Source organism: Pholcus phalangioides, unplaced genomic scaffold (assembly GCF_987345545.1).
Source record: "Pholcus phalangioides strain wild (caught in Gottingen) unplaced genomic scaffold, Ppha-v1.0 ptg000037l_1, whole genome shotgun sequence".
NCBI lineage: Eukaryota > Metazoa > Arthropoda > Arachnida > Araneae > Pholcidae > Pholcus > Pholcus phalangioides.
The window spans coordinates 1,898,164-1,918,209 of NW_028301624.1; the positions used below are offsets into that span (position 1 = coordinate 1,898,164).

Genomic DNA, 20,046 nt, shown 5'->3' on the forward strand with positions numbered 1-20,046 from the left:
TTTCAAAAATCTAGGGGTGCAAATCATCAAATTTTACAGTGGATGGGGGCAGCAAAGTTATGTTGCCCACTCCCACAACAATCCTAGTTACGGGTCTGGTACTGAGGATTACATAAACTTAGACGACAATGTACATACTGAACCTGACATGACAGTTATTGACACCCTCATTGAAAATTTAAGAATAGTGAAAAAAAGATGTAAATGTCATCAATTCAGATAAACAGTGAAGGTTAAAGTTTTATACAGATGCTGTGAAAACCTATAAATATTTAGTAATTACAGAGTAAATAATGTGCATTATTTTATATGTATATTTAAATTATTTACATTCTTTCAATTTATTTTATTTCAATTAAATACGAGATGATTACATAATTTTACACATTATGTCAATTGAACTTGTATTAAGCAGAAACCTGTGTTCAACGGAAAAAATCTCGGTCCCTTGCAATTCCATTGAAGACATGTTTTACTGTACTAGATTTAGTATCTGCAACCATTCAAACAAATGTAAAGCTTTCAAAATCATCTTGATCATACCTATCTTCTTGCTTTTGTTTAAGGTTGTTAATTTTCTACTTTCAGGGGGATCAGAGAGTTGGTGACATCACTTCTTGCTGGTATCTTAGAATGCAACGACGAGAAGATGATGCCATTCGACCAGTTTTTCCAAAGTGTCACCGATATAATATCACGGAGAGTCGTTCACGTTTTCTACATGAATGAAGGAAAAGAGGTCAGCTTGTACATGCCACCGCAGAGTGTGTGAGTTATTGATTTTCAGATTTATTTTTAAGGAGAGACTGGCTATATTGCCTATCATTTCAGGCTTTTATTTATTGACTGATGTAAAGCATAAAAAAATGCTATTAAGTACTGAGCAAGCATTTCCCAAAAATATTTTATTATTCCCTTGATACGTAATGTTTGAATGTTTCATTGTATCAGTTCATTTCGGTCAAACAAAAATTAGAACAGGGCTGGAAAAATTGATTACCTGATATGCCCAGGACATGTAAAAAGTCCAAAAAATAAGGGAAATATTTTTTATGGTTTCAGGAAAATTTTGAGAATTCAAAAAAATGAGAAATGCAAATATATATATAAAGGGTGGGCAAAAAGTCCGTAGAAACTTTAAAAATGCATAAAAACTGGAAAAATAATCAAAATAAAAAATGGTTTGCAGGGTTAGTATCGCTAGATCACAGGAATTTTTTTTAAGATGGTAAAAAATAAACAGCCAATAGGTGGCGCTGATGTATACAAGTCAAAGAAAATATACACAAATAATGAACAGACTGCCTCAAAATCATTTATTACAGCAGTATGTGTCCCACATGACCACTACCACAGGAGATAACTCATTGCAAGTGAGTCACAAATTCAGCAACGGAAGAGTGTAGTAGGTCCACATACACGATTTAAAATGCTGAACTGGTTGTGGATTAGGTGTGCAAATTCTTATAACCGTCTCATTTGCATATTTTTACCGAAGTCGCTTGTACCGGCGGCACCTATCTTCTATTTTTTGAGTTAGTTTTTTCCTGTTTAAAAAAAATTCCTGTGACTTAGCCATGCTAACCCTGTAAACTGTTATTTATTTCAGTTTTTTTTCCGAGTTTTATTTATTTTTAAAGTTTCTACGGACTTTTTTCCCACCCTGTATTATAAATATCTCATTATTTAAATTCTTTAGTAAGTATTTTCATCAATAGATTGATACGCATTTGTTTTGAATGTGTATGAAAAATATTATGAAAGGGAAATTGCATTAGGTCACTCTATAAAAGTTTTATGAGAGTTCTTTTATGAAACTTGACAAATGTAACCAATGAGCTTATCAGTTGTATTCTCTCGAGTAACCGGGTTCATTGGTTGCATTTGTCAAGGTTAGTGTAATAGCAGCCTTAGACTAGGTGGCCTTCTCTGACTAGATACTTGGTCATTCGGGGCAAGCATGCATTTTTGCTCCCTGGTGTGATGTTGAAGGAAAGGTTAAAGGGTGAAATTTGCATCCTCTCTGGTCTGGAGCGCTAGGCCCACCTGCCCCCTCTAGTTGTGGAACTGATCTCCACCCTAGGCCCTCTGTAAGTGTGGTTCAAGAGGGTTCTCTGATGCCAGTGAATAAAATTTTTATTCAGTTCAGTGTCACCAATCAAAACCTATGTACCCATAATTTGTCCGTGTGGGAAATTTCTTAGTTTATTTTTAATGGCAATGTTTGTAAGTTTCATTGTATTATTTCATTCAAACCAAAATATGGGCGTAGAGCAGTGTTTCCCAAAGTGGGGCGATGGAATGGTCCAGGGGGCGGTAGAAGCAATGGGTATAATATAGAGGATCCTATGGGTTAAATTGCGTTGGGGGCGGTAGGAGAAAAACATTTCTGAAGAAGGGGGCGATGGGACAAAAAACGTTGGGAAACTATGGTGTAGAGCATAGTCTCCCAAACTTTTTGTTCCATCGCCCATTTCATCAGAAATTTTTTCCTCTCATCGCCCCCCAACTCAAGTAAACCCATAAGATCCTATGTTAAATCAGTAGGTTGTTCTATCGCCCCCTTGGAGCATTCCATCGCTCACCAGAGGGCGATATTGCCCACGTTGGGAAACACTGGTGTAGAGTAAGGCTGGACAAATTGGCAGAGGCATATAAAAATTCTACTCGGGCATGTATTTTTTTCCACCACATGGCATTGTGGTGAGAAAATTTTGAGATTTCATCAGACAAAGGAATAGCTTGATTTTTTAATGTAATGCTCTTAATATTCTGTTTTCTATATTATCTGCATATTTTCATCAATAGATAGCGCACATTTGTTTTGAATGCGGGGAAGAAATTTTCTCCAAAGGGAAAACTAAGCAATGATTTTTGGACATGTGAAATACTGATTCGGACATGTATTTTTTTCAAGTTTCATGCCTGACCGGGCTTGTAAACTTTTTAGGCTTGTCCATCCCTGGTATAGAGACGAGTTTATGAATTTATTTGGCCTTTTCAATTAATTATTCTGCTACTAATTAATATCAGGTTATAAAAAAAACTGTAGATAATTTCAAACTAATTTTTTTCTTCCCGCCCCATATGATTTATAAACCCATTTACACAACTATGTTTTAAATAAACTATATTCTGATGTGTGTGCTTTTCATTTTCATCCAGTTTTAAGGACGTCAAAGAACAGATAGCTGCTCAAGTGAAAGTTCCACCAGGAAACCAGACTCTGCTTTTCAACAATTCCTTCTTTGACTCTTTGATTGATCCTAATGCAAAAGTCAGTTCATACCCAGCCACAACATGTTCCAAGCCTCTGATACTATTACATAACGAAAACACAGATGTCAAAGACCTCACAAGGTTTGGAGCTCTTTCTGCATGTTTTCCCATGTTCCACACTTCTTCCGTCAACATAGATCACGATGCTGCTTTGGCAAAGACTTGCTGTGGTGTTGCACATGCCGTGAAAAGGCACGTGGAGAAGCTAGTTAGATGCCGCAGCTTGCTTTTGAAAACACCTAAAATTTTACTGTGAGTGAATGTACAATGTTTTTATTTCCATGATAGTATATGGTGTATTATTATTAGAGATTAATTTTTAAAGGAAAAAATTGAATCACATGTTTATAATTTAATTGCATCCTTAGATTGCGAATTAATCAAAATTTTGTTTTTCAGATTGAACTTTTATGTGATTTCCATTCATGTCAAAAGAGTTCCAGGTTTTTGCTTCCTAGAATGCATATTGTTCTTTCAAATTTTTTGATGGATTTTGCCATTTTTATCTCATTTCCGTGATAATTTTATTTCAGCACATTAATATTTCGAAATGTGACAGATCTATGTGTGTATTTGGATGTATTGGAACAAAGAGTAGAAGACTTGGACAAAAGATTTGGTAGACTAGAGAAAAGGTTGGTGGCACTTCTCTTCAAATAATAATTAGAGTAATGTCTATCATATTTTTTGAATCAAGAATTTAGTTTTAACTTCTATTTCTAACCTCAAACAGGGTTATTGTAACCTATAACTGGGATCTAAAAGGGGTGAAATATACAGAGTGTATAGAAATGTCGTAAGGGCTGGAAATAACTTGCAAACAGAGAGGGCTTTCAGCTTCATTCTAACCAACCAAAGTTGGATACCTATTCAACGTGAGAGAAGTTATATATATATATATGCCTCGAAGATGGCTTTCATAGTGAGTCGAAATTCAAGGTTTTCTTTGTCTCAATTTTTTCTCCATTATTGTGCAAATATATTATAATAGGCATGTTGATAAAAGTGCAACCATGATCTTGGATTAAAACTCTGGTTACCCATCGCAAAAATTTTCAGTAATGCTATTAAGGATTATGTGAATTCTGTTGCAACGATGCTATACTGCATTAGAAGGTTACATGACAGGTGAGTACTGCATTGCATGCTGGTAGGAATGTTTGTAGATTCATACCACAGTAGAGAACTGTTGTGCTCGATCAAAATTACTTTGCTGATGGCATCCATTGGCCTACGCAAAGGGGAGGGGTTGGGGTTCTAAACCCCCCCCTTCCCCCGAGAAAATTCTGCATATGCCTATGATGGCATCCAATGCCCTTTATACATTTGGAAAGCTATACAGGACTTTGCTGGTAATAGAAGGCTTTACTTGTACTTTCCATTACTTTTGCATTACCCATGTTGCCACTACTTCATTACTGACTTTATTATTACTTTTATACTGACCTCTGCATGTTTGCTGTGGTGTGTAGTAATATTTTCTCACTTTATTTCAGTTCTCTTGTTATAACTGATCTGCTGAATTGTTGGCCTGAAGAACACCAATGCAAAAGTGACCTATGGAATCTCTCACAACTTGTGTTTGAAAAGAAACAAATGAAGGAGGAAGTAAGTTGTAAGTTTGTAAGTAAGTTGTAAACGTAAAAATAAGTTTTTTACTCTTGTTTTCTTTTGATATACTCAAGAAAAATCTTGTATAAGATGTGAAATGAAAATCACAGCCATACTGTAAATTTGGGCTCCAACTTGATTATCTAATGAACTGTGCTCGCAAGTTTTTGGAATGTTGAGTTTTTTTAAATTTAAACAAGTGTGTATATGTGTGCTTCAAAAAATAATCCGGGATGTAATACCATATATCTCTTTTGTCTTTCAGGTAAGTCAGAATTTTACTTCCTTACAATCAGCAATCAACACACTTAAGCAGAAGGTTCTCGTGTCTGGTCTCTTGCAGAAAGAATGGGATCAAGCCATGACTGAGTGTTCAGAACTCACTGGATGGTGAGTTCTTTATCTCACAGAAAATTTGGTGACTAGTACCTGCAAAGAAGGATTTGGAGGGAGGGAGGCAAAAGAGGGCTCTAAAGAGGGCTACTAAAAAAATGGTATTATTGGCATAGGCAGGAGTTAAGAATTGTCCACTATACACACTGTATCTGTCCTTCACCATTCGAAGAGCCTATCTGCTTATGGTGCTTGACAGTAAAACAGTATAGAGTAGTTACATGTAGTCAATGACCCTAAGCAGGGCAGAAAATACTTTCCTCCTTATATTACTGTTGATATTTTTCCTCCTTTATTTTTTGCCTTTGCCATAGTAAGAAATTTAACAATTGAATAGAAGGATTCAAGTCGCAGCTATTTTTTGGTGGGGGGAGCTGAAATACCTTCAGCAGGGAAAAAAATTAATCAATTGAGCCATCTATGTGTTATGTTCGAACTTTTTTTATCTATATTATAGACATCCATTACAGTCATTTATGCTAGATGTTCAATCATATGTCCATGCATTTTCTCTGTATATAAGAAATATAAATACTGTTACATACGAAATAATGTTGTCAAAAACAAATATTAAATTTAAATGATGTCTTCCTTAGTGCTGAGAAAGCTGAAACTTATGTCAACAAAATTCGAGACAGCTGGCAAGCTCTTATGAGAGACAAAACTGTACGAGACAGAAATGGAAGGGGTCAGTATTGCGTAAATTCTTCTCCCATGTATTATGAAAGATTAATTGTGTTTGCTGTTATGTTTGTTTTTTTATAGACGTATTTACACATATGAAATATCAAAATCTGTTTTATAAAGAGGCAAAACGGAGCTACAGTAAAACCGCTCTTAACAGTCACCCCTCTTTTATGGTCAAATAATAATTTTTCCTTGTATAATAATAAAAGTATGCAGACATGCCAACATTGGCTTAAAGCTCGTCAGTAGTGATGAATGTTCAGCTTTGCCATGGGGGGGGGGGGTACTACCTAGGACAACATAATCATAGTACAATAAAAAATAATCACTAAAAATTTTAATTATTTTTTTAAATTTTAATTCAAAGTTCATTCTATACAGCACCTCAGTGAGACTGGAACCTAGAGGGCTCGGGCCACATCAGTAACCCACTGCTTTGTTATGCATACTATTGTTTCACCTATACACAGAATGTGCTCCATAATTTTAAATGATGAATGTTAGTTAGTGTCCAAGACTATGAAGTAATAAATACAAAATTACTTTTTTTTTCAACCAGGCAGAAGTTTTTAATGACTACTCTACTCGTTTGAACCCTTAAACTAAGCAAATGAAAAATTAATAAACCACCAAATGGTCCACATACACTCCCCCCAAATAACTTTAAAAATGATACAATTTCTGCTTTGACAGAATCATTAATTAAAATCTACTACATTTGATATTATACCAATGATTCTTTCCTCAATAAAGGAAGGATTGATCGATATGACGAAGCCATTGACAAAGATTCAATTTCAAAAATTTTGAGATGTCATTTCTGGTTACTAAAAAAAATTATTTTGAATGATTTGACCAAAAATGGGGGAGGGGAACAGTGTTAGATTGAAAGAATTATATATTTGTGTATTTTTGCTCAAATGAAGTATATATTATATTTGTGTTTATAATTTGTGTAATTATCAAATTAGAGATAATATTTGTTTAATTTGAGTTTGTTTGAAGAGATAATTGGTACACATACATTTTTAGAAAGTGTCATCAGTATATGTAAATTAGCAATTATGTGACATCACTCATTATCCTCCAATCAGAGTAAGCCCAAGGGGATTCTGGGAAAATTTCCCTTTTATATAGTAGATCCATAGATCAGTAGTTGATTGTGTATTGGAGAGGTACTAAGTTCAGTAAAATATAGTCTGGCTATTTTAATTAGCATTTATTATTTTAATCTATATTATCTAGCTTATCTTGTGCACTTTATCCAAGAAATAAACATGTTATCCACTGATATTACTCTGCTGTAAGTCATTGGACTGGAAATGAACTCAATAAATTAAAATCAATTTTACGGATTTTGTTGATAGGCTTTGGTAAAAAAAGTAGGACATTTTACCAAAAAGTAAGACAAATGGGAGCCCTGAAGACGCCATCTTGGCGTCATGTGATTTTTTGATTGAAATATTTAATATGATACTAATTTAACTCTAATGTTGTGTTTCATACACAAAAATAAACCTATTTATAAAAAAAAAGAAAATCAGCCGAATAAACTCCAAAAACAAATTAGGCCCGCAATGGAAGTGTTAATCTGGTCCCATGTTTCTGTTGATAGAAGCTCTGTTAATCGAGACTGCACTGTAGCAGGGAAAAGCATAAAATCAATGACAGTTCTTCAGGTTGTTACTACCATCAATTATTTCGCTCTTCAACCAGGGCTATTAAAAACTGATGGTTTTCACGCTCGTGATTGCACAATTATTTAATTAAGTTTTTAGAATGCTGTTGCCATGTGATTCACTCTTTCGCTTTCCTAAAAAGAGAGGTCGTAGAGTAAGATGTCTGTACATCTGTACAATTCAGATCTAATTAAAGTTTTTTTCTTCTCATTTAAACCCGGAATTATTATTCTTCGTTTCACTGCTGCAAACAGATGGTATAAACAGGGTGATGGTATGAAAAAGTTCTATTGGACATTTGTTTAAGCTGGGCAGACTAAGTTCAGTTTAACTTTTTATTGAAACTTTTACACTACCATACAAATATTCTTATCTCAAATTTCTTATAATTTTTTCACTCTGCTTCCAGCCTTGTCTTTTCATGATGAGCAATTCCATATTCTTGAGAAGTAAGTCTGGAACTTACCATTTGTTTATTTTTAACTAGAATACTTGGATTGAAATTTGCCTCTGAAAATGTATTTTGTATCTTTTCAAAAAAAAAAATAAATAAAAATAAATGATTATCATACACAGATATACTGGGTGAATGCATGACCTGTTCTGCCAAATGAAAGTGGGTGACAGACAAATGCAAGTGGAACATGAGAAACACCCTACCAACACCCTGACCTATCTCAAACCATTTTCAACTTATGGTAGATAGTCGATTATGTAAAAAAATGTGTCTAGTCTGAAAAACGAAATTTCTAAAAATGGAAGACATATATATATATATATGCAAACTAAGCATATATTAGGAAAGAACAAAAAATCCTATAAGCCTTTATCAAAGTAGATATTCGTCAAACATTCAGAATCTGCTGTTAGATTTTGGCAACAATTTAATTTTGAAGAAAAAATCCTATGATACCACCTCTATCAGGGTACCCGTATTTAATGGTGAGCTACAAACGCTGAGAGATTGTCAAATTGTAGCCAAAAAATCACAAATGTCAATTTCAAACTCTGATTTCAGTGAGGTGTTGCAAACAAAAGGCCAAATTTATCTTGAATTGGAACACAATATGGTTTATTGTAGGCTCTTTCAAAAGCTGGTGAAATGGAAAAGTTTTTGGTAATAAATTCGACCCATTGCAGCTGGAAGGGTATTTGTGGAATTGGTGATCAAAATCAAATTATGTTGCCAAAATTTTTCAACTTTGCCGATCTTTCAGCTTGCCACAATAAATCCAGTTATTTCGATGAAAATAGTGTCACCTTATAGGATTTTTTTCCTGCTCTTTTCAAATACGTGTTTAGTTTGCACGTAGGTTTATCCATAAGAATTATCACAAATCTGGGTTTTTCAGACTTTTTTTCACATTTTTTTCAATAATCAATTATTCACCATAACTCAAATGGTTCGAGATATGACAGAGTTGGTAGGGTGTTTCATGTTCCACTTGAGCTCATATATCACCCACTTTTGTTTGGCAGACCAGGTCATGTATACAGTGAAACATGGTTAAAGTTCAAGGGGACTGAAAAAAAGTTTTAATTCATCAGAACAGGATTTACTAATTGACCAGAAATTACAACTTAATCATCAACATTATAAAGTAGTAGAATTCATGTGTTGTTAGCTACTATATCAAGAAGATCTATTTTCATTTGTATTTTACAGATATTTAATGTACAAATAAAAATATTTCAGATTTTAAATTGCAATTTTATAACAATGGAAGTTTTATGACTTTTTTTTAGGGTCCTGTTTTCGTGAAAATTTTCTGTATTTCTGTGAAAAGGATCATTAATTTTGAGGAAAGCGAAATAATCTTAGTCTATCGCAAAAGAAATGAAATGCCAAATTTATAGTTTTATTAGTTTTTATTTTGTGAAGGGGGTCCGTCTTTCAGATTGGGAATTTTATGAAGAGTCCAAAAAACTGACCCAAATTTTGGCTGGACAGAGACCTCTGCAAAGTGTAGCATATATTGCAAAATTTTAAGAGCTCTGCTTATGTTTGCTCGTACTGAAATCGTGATTCTTTTTATTTTAGAAGAAAATATATTTGTTGATTTTTTTTACAGAGTAAAAGTGCAGCAAACAAGTAAGAAGCTATCGGCTTTGTTACAAGAGCAATGCTTGAAATCTTGTCTTCAAGCTTCACAGAAACTGGATGAGTGGTACAGGTGAGAAAATTTCTAATTGTTTAATCTATTTTTTTTACCAACTTTACCATTGTGAAAATATCAGAGTACACCTTGGTATCTGGTCAGTGATTTTGTAAGTCATACACAGAGTTACAGTATGGTTATAATTGTAAAGTTTTATAAGCGCATAAAAGATCGATTCTGAAATAATTTCTTTTACCGACTCTGAATTCCTTGATTTTTATCCCCCAGCTGCCTGCCAGTGTAAGTGCATGTGTATATATTGTTTATAATTTTTATGATTGTATTTTTAATTGGGTTGCTGTATTTTTGAAATATATGACATCCATATTTGTTATGGGCATCTTTTTCCTCAACCACCTCGTTAGACATTTTGCCTATTGTGGCATTGTATTTGTAATGTTTTTTTTTTTTTTGTAAGCAAGGCAACTTTAACACTAAATATTTTTTGCATATGTTTAAATTTATTAGGTATTTTCATGTATTTCAAGACCAGACTCACCTACACGTGAAAATGTTTTTCTTGAAAAATTCACGCGTTTTTAAAAAAATCTTGTCTTATATATTTGAATTATTTTATTCAGTGGTATGCAAGCAACAATGGTGCAGTGCAAGTGCCTAGAGCAAGACCTTTCCTCAGTAGGGAATCTAGCAAAGAGTTATGGAAATAGCATGAACAAGGTAAATATCTCTCTCTCCATCTACATTTTTATTATTTATCACGCATATATACAGGGTACATAGCTAACAGCATGAACTTCAAATTACTGGCAAACCGTTGATCTTAGAGGCTCCAATTAGAAAAACCATCCAAATAACGTGTAAATCCGAGATAAATTGTTTATATTGCAAGAGGTCGTATAATTATGTTGAGATATTCACTGTAATGTTTTCTTAACCGTCTACCTCCTTTGTAATTTATTTGTGGTGCGAGAGAAAGGGGTCACAATGTTTTCCCACCAATATAGTGTGATAGTGTGTGGCTTGTTAATTGCTAGACGTGATGGTTGTGTTGTGTTTTTCCGTGTGATCATGTTAATCTCTGTTTATAATAAATTAGTTATTTCATTATTTAATGGATAAGTAGTTCATGCTTTAAAACGACATCTTTGCTAAATTCCCAACATATTAAAATAGAAACTTTTTATTTGGTTAACCTGTCCTAAAACACCCAATAAGAGAGAAAGTTGTTGCCCTGCCCTTCCTGAGGCCAACAAAAGAAAAAGAATTCCAAGTTTCTAAGTGTGGATATTCACTATGATATTTGAATTAAAAAATTGAAGAAAAGTTGGGGAAGAACAACATAATTGAGAGAAAGGAGCATTGTCCATTATTTTATGCTTTTCTTTCTCAGATTTTTAAATTTGAATATTTCAGTGGATATTGCACTTGGAAATGTGATTTTTTTTTTGTAGGCTTTAGGCGAGACAGGGCATCAACTTTATAATTAGAAGTTACAGAACAGAGGGGTCATATAAAAAATTAAATTTTCCATTTTAATAACTATACAACCCCTTGCAATATGAATGACTTATCTGAGTTCTACATGTTAGTTGGATGCTTTTTCTAATTGGAAGTATGTCTCTAAGATCAACGGTTTCCCAGTAATTTGCGGTTCCTGCTGTTAACTATGCACCATATATATGAATGCATTTACCCTAGTGTAAAATGTCTCTTTTGATAATGTAAACTATGTTAAAATTTTTTTTTGAAGACTGTCGAATTGAACAATTTGTTACCTGAGGATGCGAATTTTTATTTTCCGAATGTCACTCTCATTTATATCAAAATCCTACAAAACGTAAGATTTTTTGAAATTCTTCAATAACAGTTTCTGTGTACTTGTAAGTTCGCTCTCATATGATCTTTATCCACAATTATAGCAACAGTAACAATTTTTTTATTTTACCTATTGATAACACAAGGATATCTTCCTGGACCACAACTCTGGGGAGTTAGCGAGGTTCATGCTTAGTCACTTTTCACTCTTTTAGCTGCTCGTTCAATATTACGGAAAATTCACACATGCCTTGGTATATCTCTATCAATAAGCCACTCATAATAATGAAACATGCAAATGGTTGTGCAGTAGACATGATGAAACCTTTCAATTAGTGTAGTCAGATAAATCATTTTAAAAATAGCAAGGCATTTGCTTGGAAAAATGGCTATCATGAGCTGTCAAGCGATTTAAGATCAGCACCCTGTTCTGTCATTAATAAGTGGACTAATACATGGGAGTCTCTAAATAATCCAAGTTGAATGGGGACAGGGAATGCCTTGGATTATATGCTGAAAACCCAGATTATCCAAAAAAAACCAGAAAACAGCTTTCTAAGTTTGGGGGGGGGGGGAGTAGGTTCCACTCCTGTTTTGCCCTTAATTTAACGGCTGAATTTATTACACAACTGTCATAAGCCCCACAGAATTGTTAAGGGAAGCTGACTGAAGCTCCAGGCCCGATAGTAATTTTTTTGCACTATATATTTACTATAGAGAGTCCTAAGGACCCCATTTTTTTAATGATCATCTTTCTTTTACAGACAATTTTTTTTTTGTCTTACCAGTGTTTGCAAAAGAGAAATATAACATTAAAACTGTATATAGACAATTTTTTCTCTAGCATTTGCAAACTCTTGTTTGCAACAAAGTTTTCTGTATCAAAATATCATTGTTTTGTAATCTTTATCCTTCGATGCTTCAGGCTGAAATTGAAGCTGATAAAATTGTACAGAAAATTGTGAGCCAGCTCAAGACAACAAAAGCATCCTTCAACGTATTGCCTCCATCACCAAAACTTTCCTTGAATGAGCAGGCGTCAACACAATGCTCCAGCAATGGAATTGTAAAAAGCCAAATCAAGAGCAGCCCTTTCTCAGAGTTTCTTGATAAGTAAGTTTGTTTTAATGGAAGATCAGCAAAGTAGGTAAGCCCAAAATCTATATAGTGATAACTATGCACATTTGGAAACAATACGAAATTCTTTCCTCAGTAGAGAAGGAGATAGATAATCTGAAATATAGTAAAAAATTCAAAAATAACCTCTTACAGCAGAGTTTGCTATTTAGTTTCTCGACAAGCAAGTAATGAGGGACCACATGGTGAAAAAAAAGAAGAAAGAACATTACAATAGATGAACCAATCGCTGAAAAGAATGTGACAGTAATGATGACACACCATTAAAAATTATTGCTAAGAAGTTGGTGCGGACGATGGAATTGTTATATAAAACTGTTTCTAGATCTTTGGAAAGGACGGCATACTCTTGAAATTGTTGATGAGTTCGAGCTTCTTCATTATAGTTGAAAATCTAGATTTTTTTGCGGCTTTTTATGATTATGAATACCTTAATGAATTTTCATTAAAATGTTCTTTTCATTATTACTGGGATTTGACTTGAGATAGAGATTTTCAAAGAAAATGCTTCAAATAGAAGTGAAAATGCATTGATTCAGTAAATGCAAGAATTTTTTTTTTTTGATTAGAGATAGAAGTTTTTTAGATATAAGATTTTACTAATGGCCCAAATGAGTCCTCAAAAACTAGGTTTATATTAAACACTGAAATCTACGCCAGGGCTTGACAAGTTGCCATGGCAACTTACAAAAATTGGTATTGGCACCTATAATTTTGTATGATTTTGCTCCTTCAGAGTCTGAGGACAAGATAAAATTTTAGTTGTGTATTAATTTCTGAATTTCATGCTTGCATATCTCTCAGAAAAGAATGAAAAATATACTTGGCTTCCTGGAAATTTGGCCAGCACCTAATGTTTTTTCTTGATTTGTCAAGCATTGATATACAAGCTACTTATTAATTTTATTAAATGTTTGTGAACTGTGTTTTAATGCACTTGAGTACAGTGCAATTTTTCTTCCTTCAGGCTCCAGGATCTCTCAGAAAGCCACAATGGGCTCCGGGAACTTGTGAATGAGCATGATTCTCTAATAGAAAGGTGTGTTTTAGATTCCAATATATCTTATTCATCAAAATCTCATATATATGCTTAGGGCCACACAAAATACTTTCTTGCATGTTCCAGCTCATTAGAAATTCCCTAGAAGAATGTTTAGGAGGTGCACGTATGGTGTTATCAAACATAATTATGACAAGCATACAGTTTAACTATCCATGTGAAATCATCTATATTATTCATGTTCAACCTATGGCCTCTCAGTGTCATCTGATGTGGCTTGCGGCCTCAGATCCAATTTTGTAAAAATGAACTAAGCAGCACATTTCCAGATCACTTGAAGGACCTGCAGCATGTTGACAGATCACTTGATTGACCCATGGTGCAGTTTTATATCACCTAAGTGGCCTGCAATACATTCCCAGATAACTTGAGTAACCCACAACATAGTTCCAGAGCACTTAAACTGCCCGCGGTATAGTTGCACATCACTTAAGTTACCCATGGCACATTTCCAAATCAATTAATCCACCTGTTGTGCAGTTCTGGATCACTTAAGTGATCTGCAGCACATTTACAGATCCTTAAATATGGCACACAGATGACTTAAGTGATCTACGGCAGTGTTACAGATCAGTCAGGTGGCCTGCAACATGTTTGCAAACCAATAACGTGGCCTGCACTCTCCTAAAAGTTGAGCATTCTTGATCTAGATACCATGAATAACTTATTTACAAAGATAAACCAATGAATCAAATCAAAATCTTGTTTATTTCGTTCTACTTCACCAGAGTGCTATGAAAAATGGCACCAGAAGCACCAGCTTACTGATGAATTTTACAGTGTTGAAGAAATTAAAAAGGAAAAAAATGAGATTCCCATCAAGGACCCCTTCCAAATGAGTCAATTTCCCCATTGGTTTTCCCAGCCTGGAGCCCTGTTGCACTCTCCCCCCCACTCCATGAAGGTCATGAAAAATTTTCATTTGTGCCTATTCATTTTACCAATGAATAAAATCCCCGGCTTCCAACCAAGTATCCAGGACCCAATTCACAGATTTTTAGTGCGCACTTGGATTTATCTCGGGCCTCAGCTGTTATAAATTTTGCAATGTTAAAGCAAAAATAACAAAAATGAGATTCATCAAGGGCCCCTGAAATGAAACCTGTCAACTTCCCCCTCTGACCTGAAGCCCTGCCGCACTTCCCCCATTGAGGTCCTCGAAGAAAACTTCATTTACATTCATTTTATCAATGAATACAATCTGAGATCACATCCTGGGCAGAAGGGAAACTGGGGCCCAAATGGACAGATATTTAGTGGCACTCCCAAAGTGAGACTTATCACAGGCTCCCTCTATTGCTAATTTATGGTGTTAAAGCGGTATGAATCTATCCATCCTGGACTTCTGGAAACCTGTCTTCCCCTCCCTCACAGTGACACCATGAATAAAACTTATTTACAAGGACTAAACCAATGAATCAAAGCAGGACACCCTACATTCAAGCTGTGGCTCTAAGGTCGACATTCTGGTATGGGTTCCAATGAGACTTATCTCGGGTCCTTCAGAAACCTTGTCATACTTCCATATAAGAGCCATGAACAAAATTGAAATTATACCAATGGATAAAACCCAGCGCCTTGACAGGAGCCTTATCATATGAGGGCCCTTTAGGACCCATCAAATGAAAAAATGGTACGTTACATGTAAATGATGTTTTATTTATGTGGTTGCACATGGAAGGGAGTGGTTGCACCTGTTACAATACAGGTGGGCCATTGAAGATATCTGTCAAAGTCCCCACTTTGGGTACCCAGCCCTGTATGTTGGGAACACTGAGATACATACATATATATATGGTTTGGTACATACACATAACTTAGTCCTAAGGGGTCAAATGGTTCCCTGATAATATTCAGGAGTTAAATGAATACTTGACCCAAAATCGTAACAGATTTCTGTCATGCAAAATCTCAACCAATTTCTGTTACATAGAAACAGACATGAAACGTTGCACTTTTCGAGTTTGTAATTTTATATTATAGAACAGATAGAATAGGCAGCAGCTTTGAATCAGTCGTTAGACATAAAAACTAACTTATAAACCTGTGACTCTATTATGGGAAAACACAGTAATTGCAGACGAAAATTATCTTTTGGGTGAGACACTATACCAAGGGAAAGCCAACTTAATTTGACCTAAAATAAAATTAGAGAACCACAACTAGACACATTTCGGAACTGTATGAAGTTCCTTCTCCAGTAGTTGAGAAAAAAATTGAAAGAACACAAAAAGGCAATTACTCCATATAGCAGGAGTTACTTGCTGCTCACGACAAAAAGTCATAATGACATGGCTGGCAACATGAGAAAAAGCAGGAAGAAAGAAAAATGGTGGAGGCAATGACAGACAAGAGCATGATAGTGATGGAGAAAAAATAATTGTAGAAACTGTTGCCTGATTTTTGAGAAGGGTGGTGTGCTAGTTAAGTCGTAGATGAGTTGGTTTGAATTTTTGTAGATGTGGAACGATTCGTAAAAATCCAGGTCAAACGGTGAGCTGCATTTTTGAATAATTTTGGCATGAAAAGTTGAATTTTTATGGTCAAAGGACCAGCAATATTAGGCTATGGATGAGCAGTTAAAGTCTTGAGATTCATTACATATCTTCTATGCTTGTTTAAACGATATTTAGGGTATGTTTAGTTTGACCTAATACGAAAATCCACATTGGCACGAAAAACTGTAAATGCTTCAGTTATTGAGTCAGTCGATAGGATCTTTGGAAGTGAAAACCACAGAAAAATTATATTTACGGAGGATTATCAAAATATGTTGGCTGGTTTTGGGAAGAAAGGCAAAATGATTTAAAATTTTTGTGTTCAGGTTTGGTTGTGGTATTTCTGATTAATTTGCTGTATAGATTGTCAGTTAGGGAGCTGCGGTAGCCATGATCGACTGCTATTGCTTTGAGAATATCAAGTTCGGCCGCAAGTAGTGTTGTCAGTGAGGAGCAGATTTTAATGGCTCACGTCACAAATGTATGAAAAGAGGCATATTTTTGTGCTGGAGGATGTGTAGAGAGGTGTGGGGGTAAAGAAACTGCAAATGGTTTACGAAAAATGAAGAGAAATTTTGCTTATGACAAATGACCAATACATCCAGGAATGCAAGTTGGTTATTGTTTTCTTCCTCTGTAGTGAATACAATGTAGGGGTCAATGGAGTTGAGGGTACCAGACTGAGGGGGTTTCCCATGGCAAGACCTTCAGTCATGTGATAGAATTGTTTGTTCAAAGAGAACATAGTTTGGTTGAGACAGACCCAAGTAAGACCTAACAGTTCAGAGATTTCAATTGGGAAAAATATAATTCGGTGAGTCTAGTCTCCAGACAATGAAGAGCACCTTCTACAGGGATGCCTTTTCGTGTTCTTTTGATTTTTTTTTCTCAACTACTGAAGGAACTTCAAACAGTTCTGAAACGCGTCTAATCGTGGTTCTCTAACTTTGGGCCAAATTAAGTTGGCCTTTTCTTGGTATGGAATCACAATAATTGATTTTCACCTTATTGCTGGAAGAGCTGTCGATATAATTGCCATTTCCTTAAAAATTTACCTTCCACCAAAAGCTATGCCATTGGTAAAAATTAAATGTGACCTTGAATACTCTCAAATAATTATAATTTCTGTTGCAGAAATATAGTTGAAAACAGTTATTTCAATTTATTGACCCTTGTTTTATCTTGTTCCAATTCTAGACTCGTGCAAGAGAAGCAGTGCCTGAAAAGCCTAATTTTTGATGCTGACATGAATGCAGAGACATCATCTTAGGCTTCTAATGCTATATTTGATCTTCTCTACTAGCAAATATTATTGGTGGTGTAAGAATTGATGCTTGGGAAAGTATGTCGGTCCATTCATGTGAAACATGTTGGACACATCATACTTCCAGATTATAACTCAAATTGGATAATACAAAACATGTCAACATTTTTTTCAATGCAATGTATTTTATTGGATGTAATCTAGACAAAATCTCCCCCCAACTTTTATCATAAAGAATTATTCTTGCTCCCAGGCAATAATAAATTCAAGACTGATTGCCATGACAGCGTAAAACGCTAGGAAGGAACATATTTTTTTTTGTACAGTATTTTGTTATATGTTGATCGCTTTATCTATGTATGTTTGTTGCAAGGAAAAAATTTCATACTTGATTTTTTTAAATCAAATTTTATAATACAATTATAATCATTTTTTTCTCATTCACAGCAAATTATTGTTATTTTTAAATATATTTCATTATTTCACATAAGCAAATTATTCTGAAAAATCTTGATAATTACTTATGTTTATTATTGTCCTTTATCAGATTGCATTTTTGTTTTGCATTTTCTTTACATGTAAAACATTTTGTTTCTATTGTATACTGTGGGTCCAACCATACTGACCAATCTTGTCAGTAGTTCTTTTGTGGAATCTGAAAGTGCAACGACGAATGTATTGGGAATCAGCCTTAATCACTGCTGTTAAACATGATTTCATCTGTAAAATATTTTGCAGTACCTTAGATCAATTTTGTTGCACCCTAGCCCATCTCTCAGGAATTGCTGTTCATGTAAGTCTGATTTATAGATGTAATTCTTGTTTTTGTTTTTGTCATTTGTTCGGAACTTATGGCAGATGTTTATATACATTTGAGTCAATACCAGAATAATTTTTGGTCTGCTCTGCTAATGCATTGTAACAAAAGGAAAAGCAATAAAAAAATGCATATATTTTAATTTAGGTTGCGTTCAAAAGTGAAATTGTAGTTTTCAGACTGATGTGGGGAAGTTATTCTTCCTTCAAAGACTATGTACACTGATAGAAATGTCTTAAAATGTATGAATTAGCATTTAGGACCGATGTATATAGAATGTAAATACTATATCGAGAATTCTTATGAATGCTCTATTTTTTTATGTATTATTTTTAGTGTTAATAAAAAGCTCTGACGAATTTTTCTTATTGAAAACAGTTCTTTTTACCCGTTATTTGATGATAATCATAAGTGTGTAAAGATCAATAGAGAAAGATTACCCCGAAGGAACCATCCGTTTATAATCATCTATATCTGCTATTAGACTGCATATGCCCCTTATAAACATCAGGACTATTTCATGATGCTCCTGAGCCGGTAACAGCTAACATCATTGCTCAAACAGAAATGTGTGCACCCGCTTTGCTACCATCAATTATGATCACTTGCAATTGCTGTGTACTACCCATTTAACTGATTTATTTCCAAAATTATCTTTGATTATTGTCAGTATATTTATCGGTTTGCTTTTTTTAACACTTGAAAGAGAAGTTTTGGTATTTGTTTACGAGGCAACTTCCACTGAAAATATTTTTCTGAGATCCATTTCAGTTGAATCACATACATCTGGTCGGAAACAGAAATTTTGTTTGGAGGGGAACCAGACCCCAAGTTTTCCCCTCTCCTTATGGCCTTGACATACATTTAATTTAAATTGGGTTGATTGAAAGCCAAATTGAGACACATGAAAACAATATAATTGAAATTATTTGAATTAACTGTAGCTTTATAATTAGCCTTGGACTTCATTACCAATAACTGCAAAATAAAACGTGGGAAGCAAATAAAAAAAAATTCTAATACAAAATGTTTGAAGTTATTTTCAATGCTAATATATCAAAAGGCACGCGCACACATATCTAATTACTTGCCAATTATTTCTTAGATCCATTTTTTAGCTAATAGGTTATAAAAAGATGACACGTACATACCTGTGACATCATGAAACAGTAAATAAACAACTAAAATGTAAAAGAAAAGCATGGTTTTTAGAGATGGGAGGAACATTCAGATGCTATTTGGTATGGCCGAATATCTGTAAATCTTAGCACAACACAAATTTAAAAAAATTATATTAATTGGAATTTTTTGTGTAAATTAATATATATACTGATTATATCTTATTGTGCGGCGCAAACTTATCCTTTTCTGTGCAAGAAGTTGTGTCAGGGTGAATTTCTAGGATAAGTAAAACATGAAGCTGAAAATAGAATCTTACCGCAATAATGTGGAAGTGAGCATTAATTACGCAAGTTCACTGACTGTAGGATGTACGTAGACAAGAAACGTATTGAGCTACTGAGAAAGGCAAAGAACATCTAGAGAGGAAAAATAAGTAGTACATTTTACGATGTATTAATACTTGAGAGTAAATAATGGTTGACATTTTCTTAATCAGATGTAAAATTGTAACAAGTGTTAAAAAAATGATTCTATAAGCACATTGATACCTAGGCTAACGAACGC

General features: G+C 34.3%; 1 protein-coding gene across 1 annotated transcript in view; it reads left to right on the plus strand.

The window, feature by feature from the left end:
* LOC149065882 (serine/threonine-protein kinase TBK1-like) overlaps positions 1-18,719 on the plus strand; it is a 30,481-nt gene extending 11,762 nt beyond the window's left edge. The window contains exons 9-20 of the mRNA XM_089253327.1: positions 589-768; positions 3,166-3,531; positions 3,813-3,914; positions 4,776-4,887; positions 5,156-5,280; positions 5,880-5,971; positions 8,059-8,098; positions 9,722-9,823; positions 10,390-10,486; positions 12,510-12,697; positions 13,689-13,760; positions 17,477-18,719. Of these exons, the coding sequence (XP_089109453.1) occupies positions 589-768; positions 3,166-3,531; positions 3,813-3,914; positions 4,776-4,887; positions 5,156-5,280; positions 5,880-5,971; positions 8,059-8,098; positions 9,722-9,823; positions 10,390-10,486; positions 12,510-12,697; positions 13,689-13,760; positions 17,477-17,549 (1,549 nt within the window). The 3' untranslated portion in view covers positions 17,550-18,719. The remainder of the gene's footprint in view (positions 1-588; positions 769-3,165; positions 3,532-3,812; positions 3,915-4,775; positions 4,888-5,155; positions 5,281-5,879; positions 5,972-8,058; positions 8,099-9,721; positions 9,824-10,389; positions 10,487-12,509; positions 12,698-13,688; positions 13,761-17,476) is intronic.
* Positions 18,720-20,046: the final 1,327 nt, after the last annotated feature.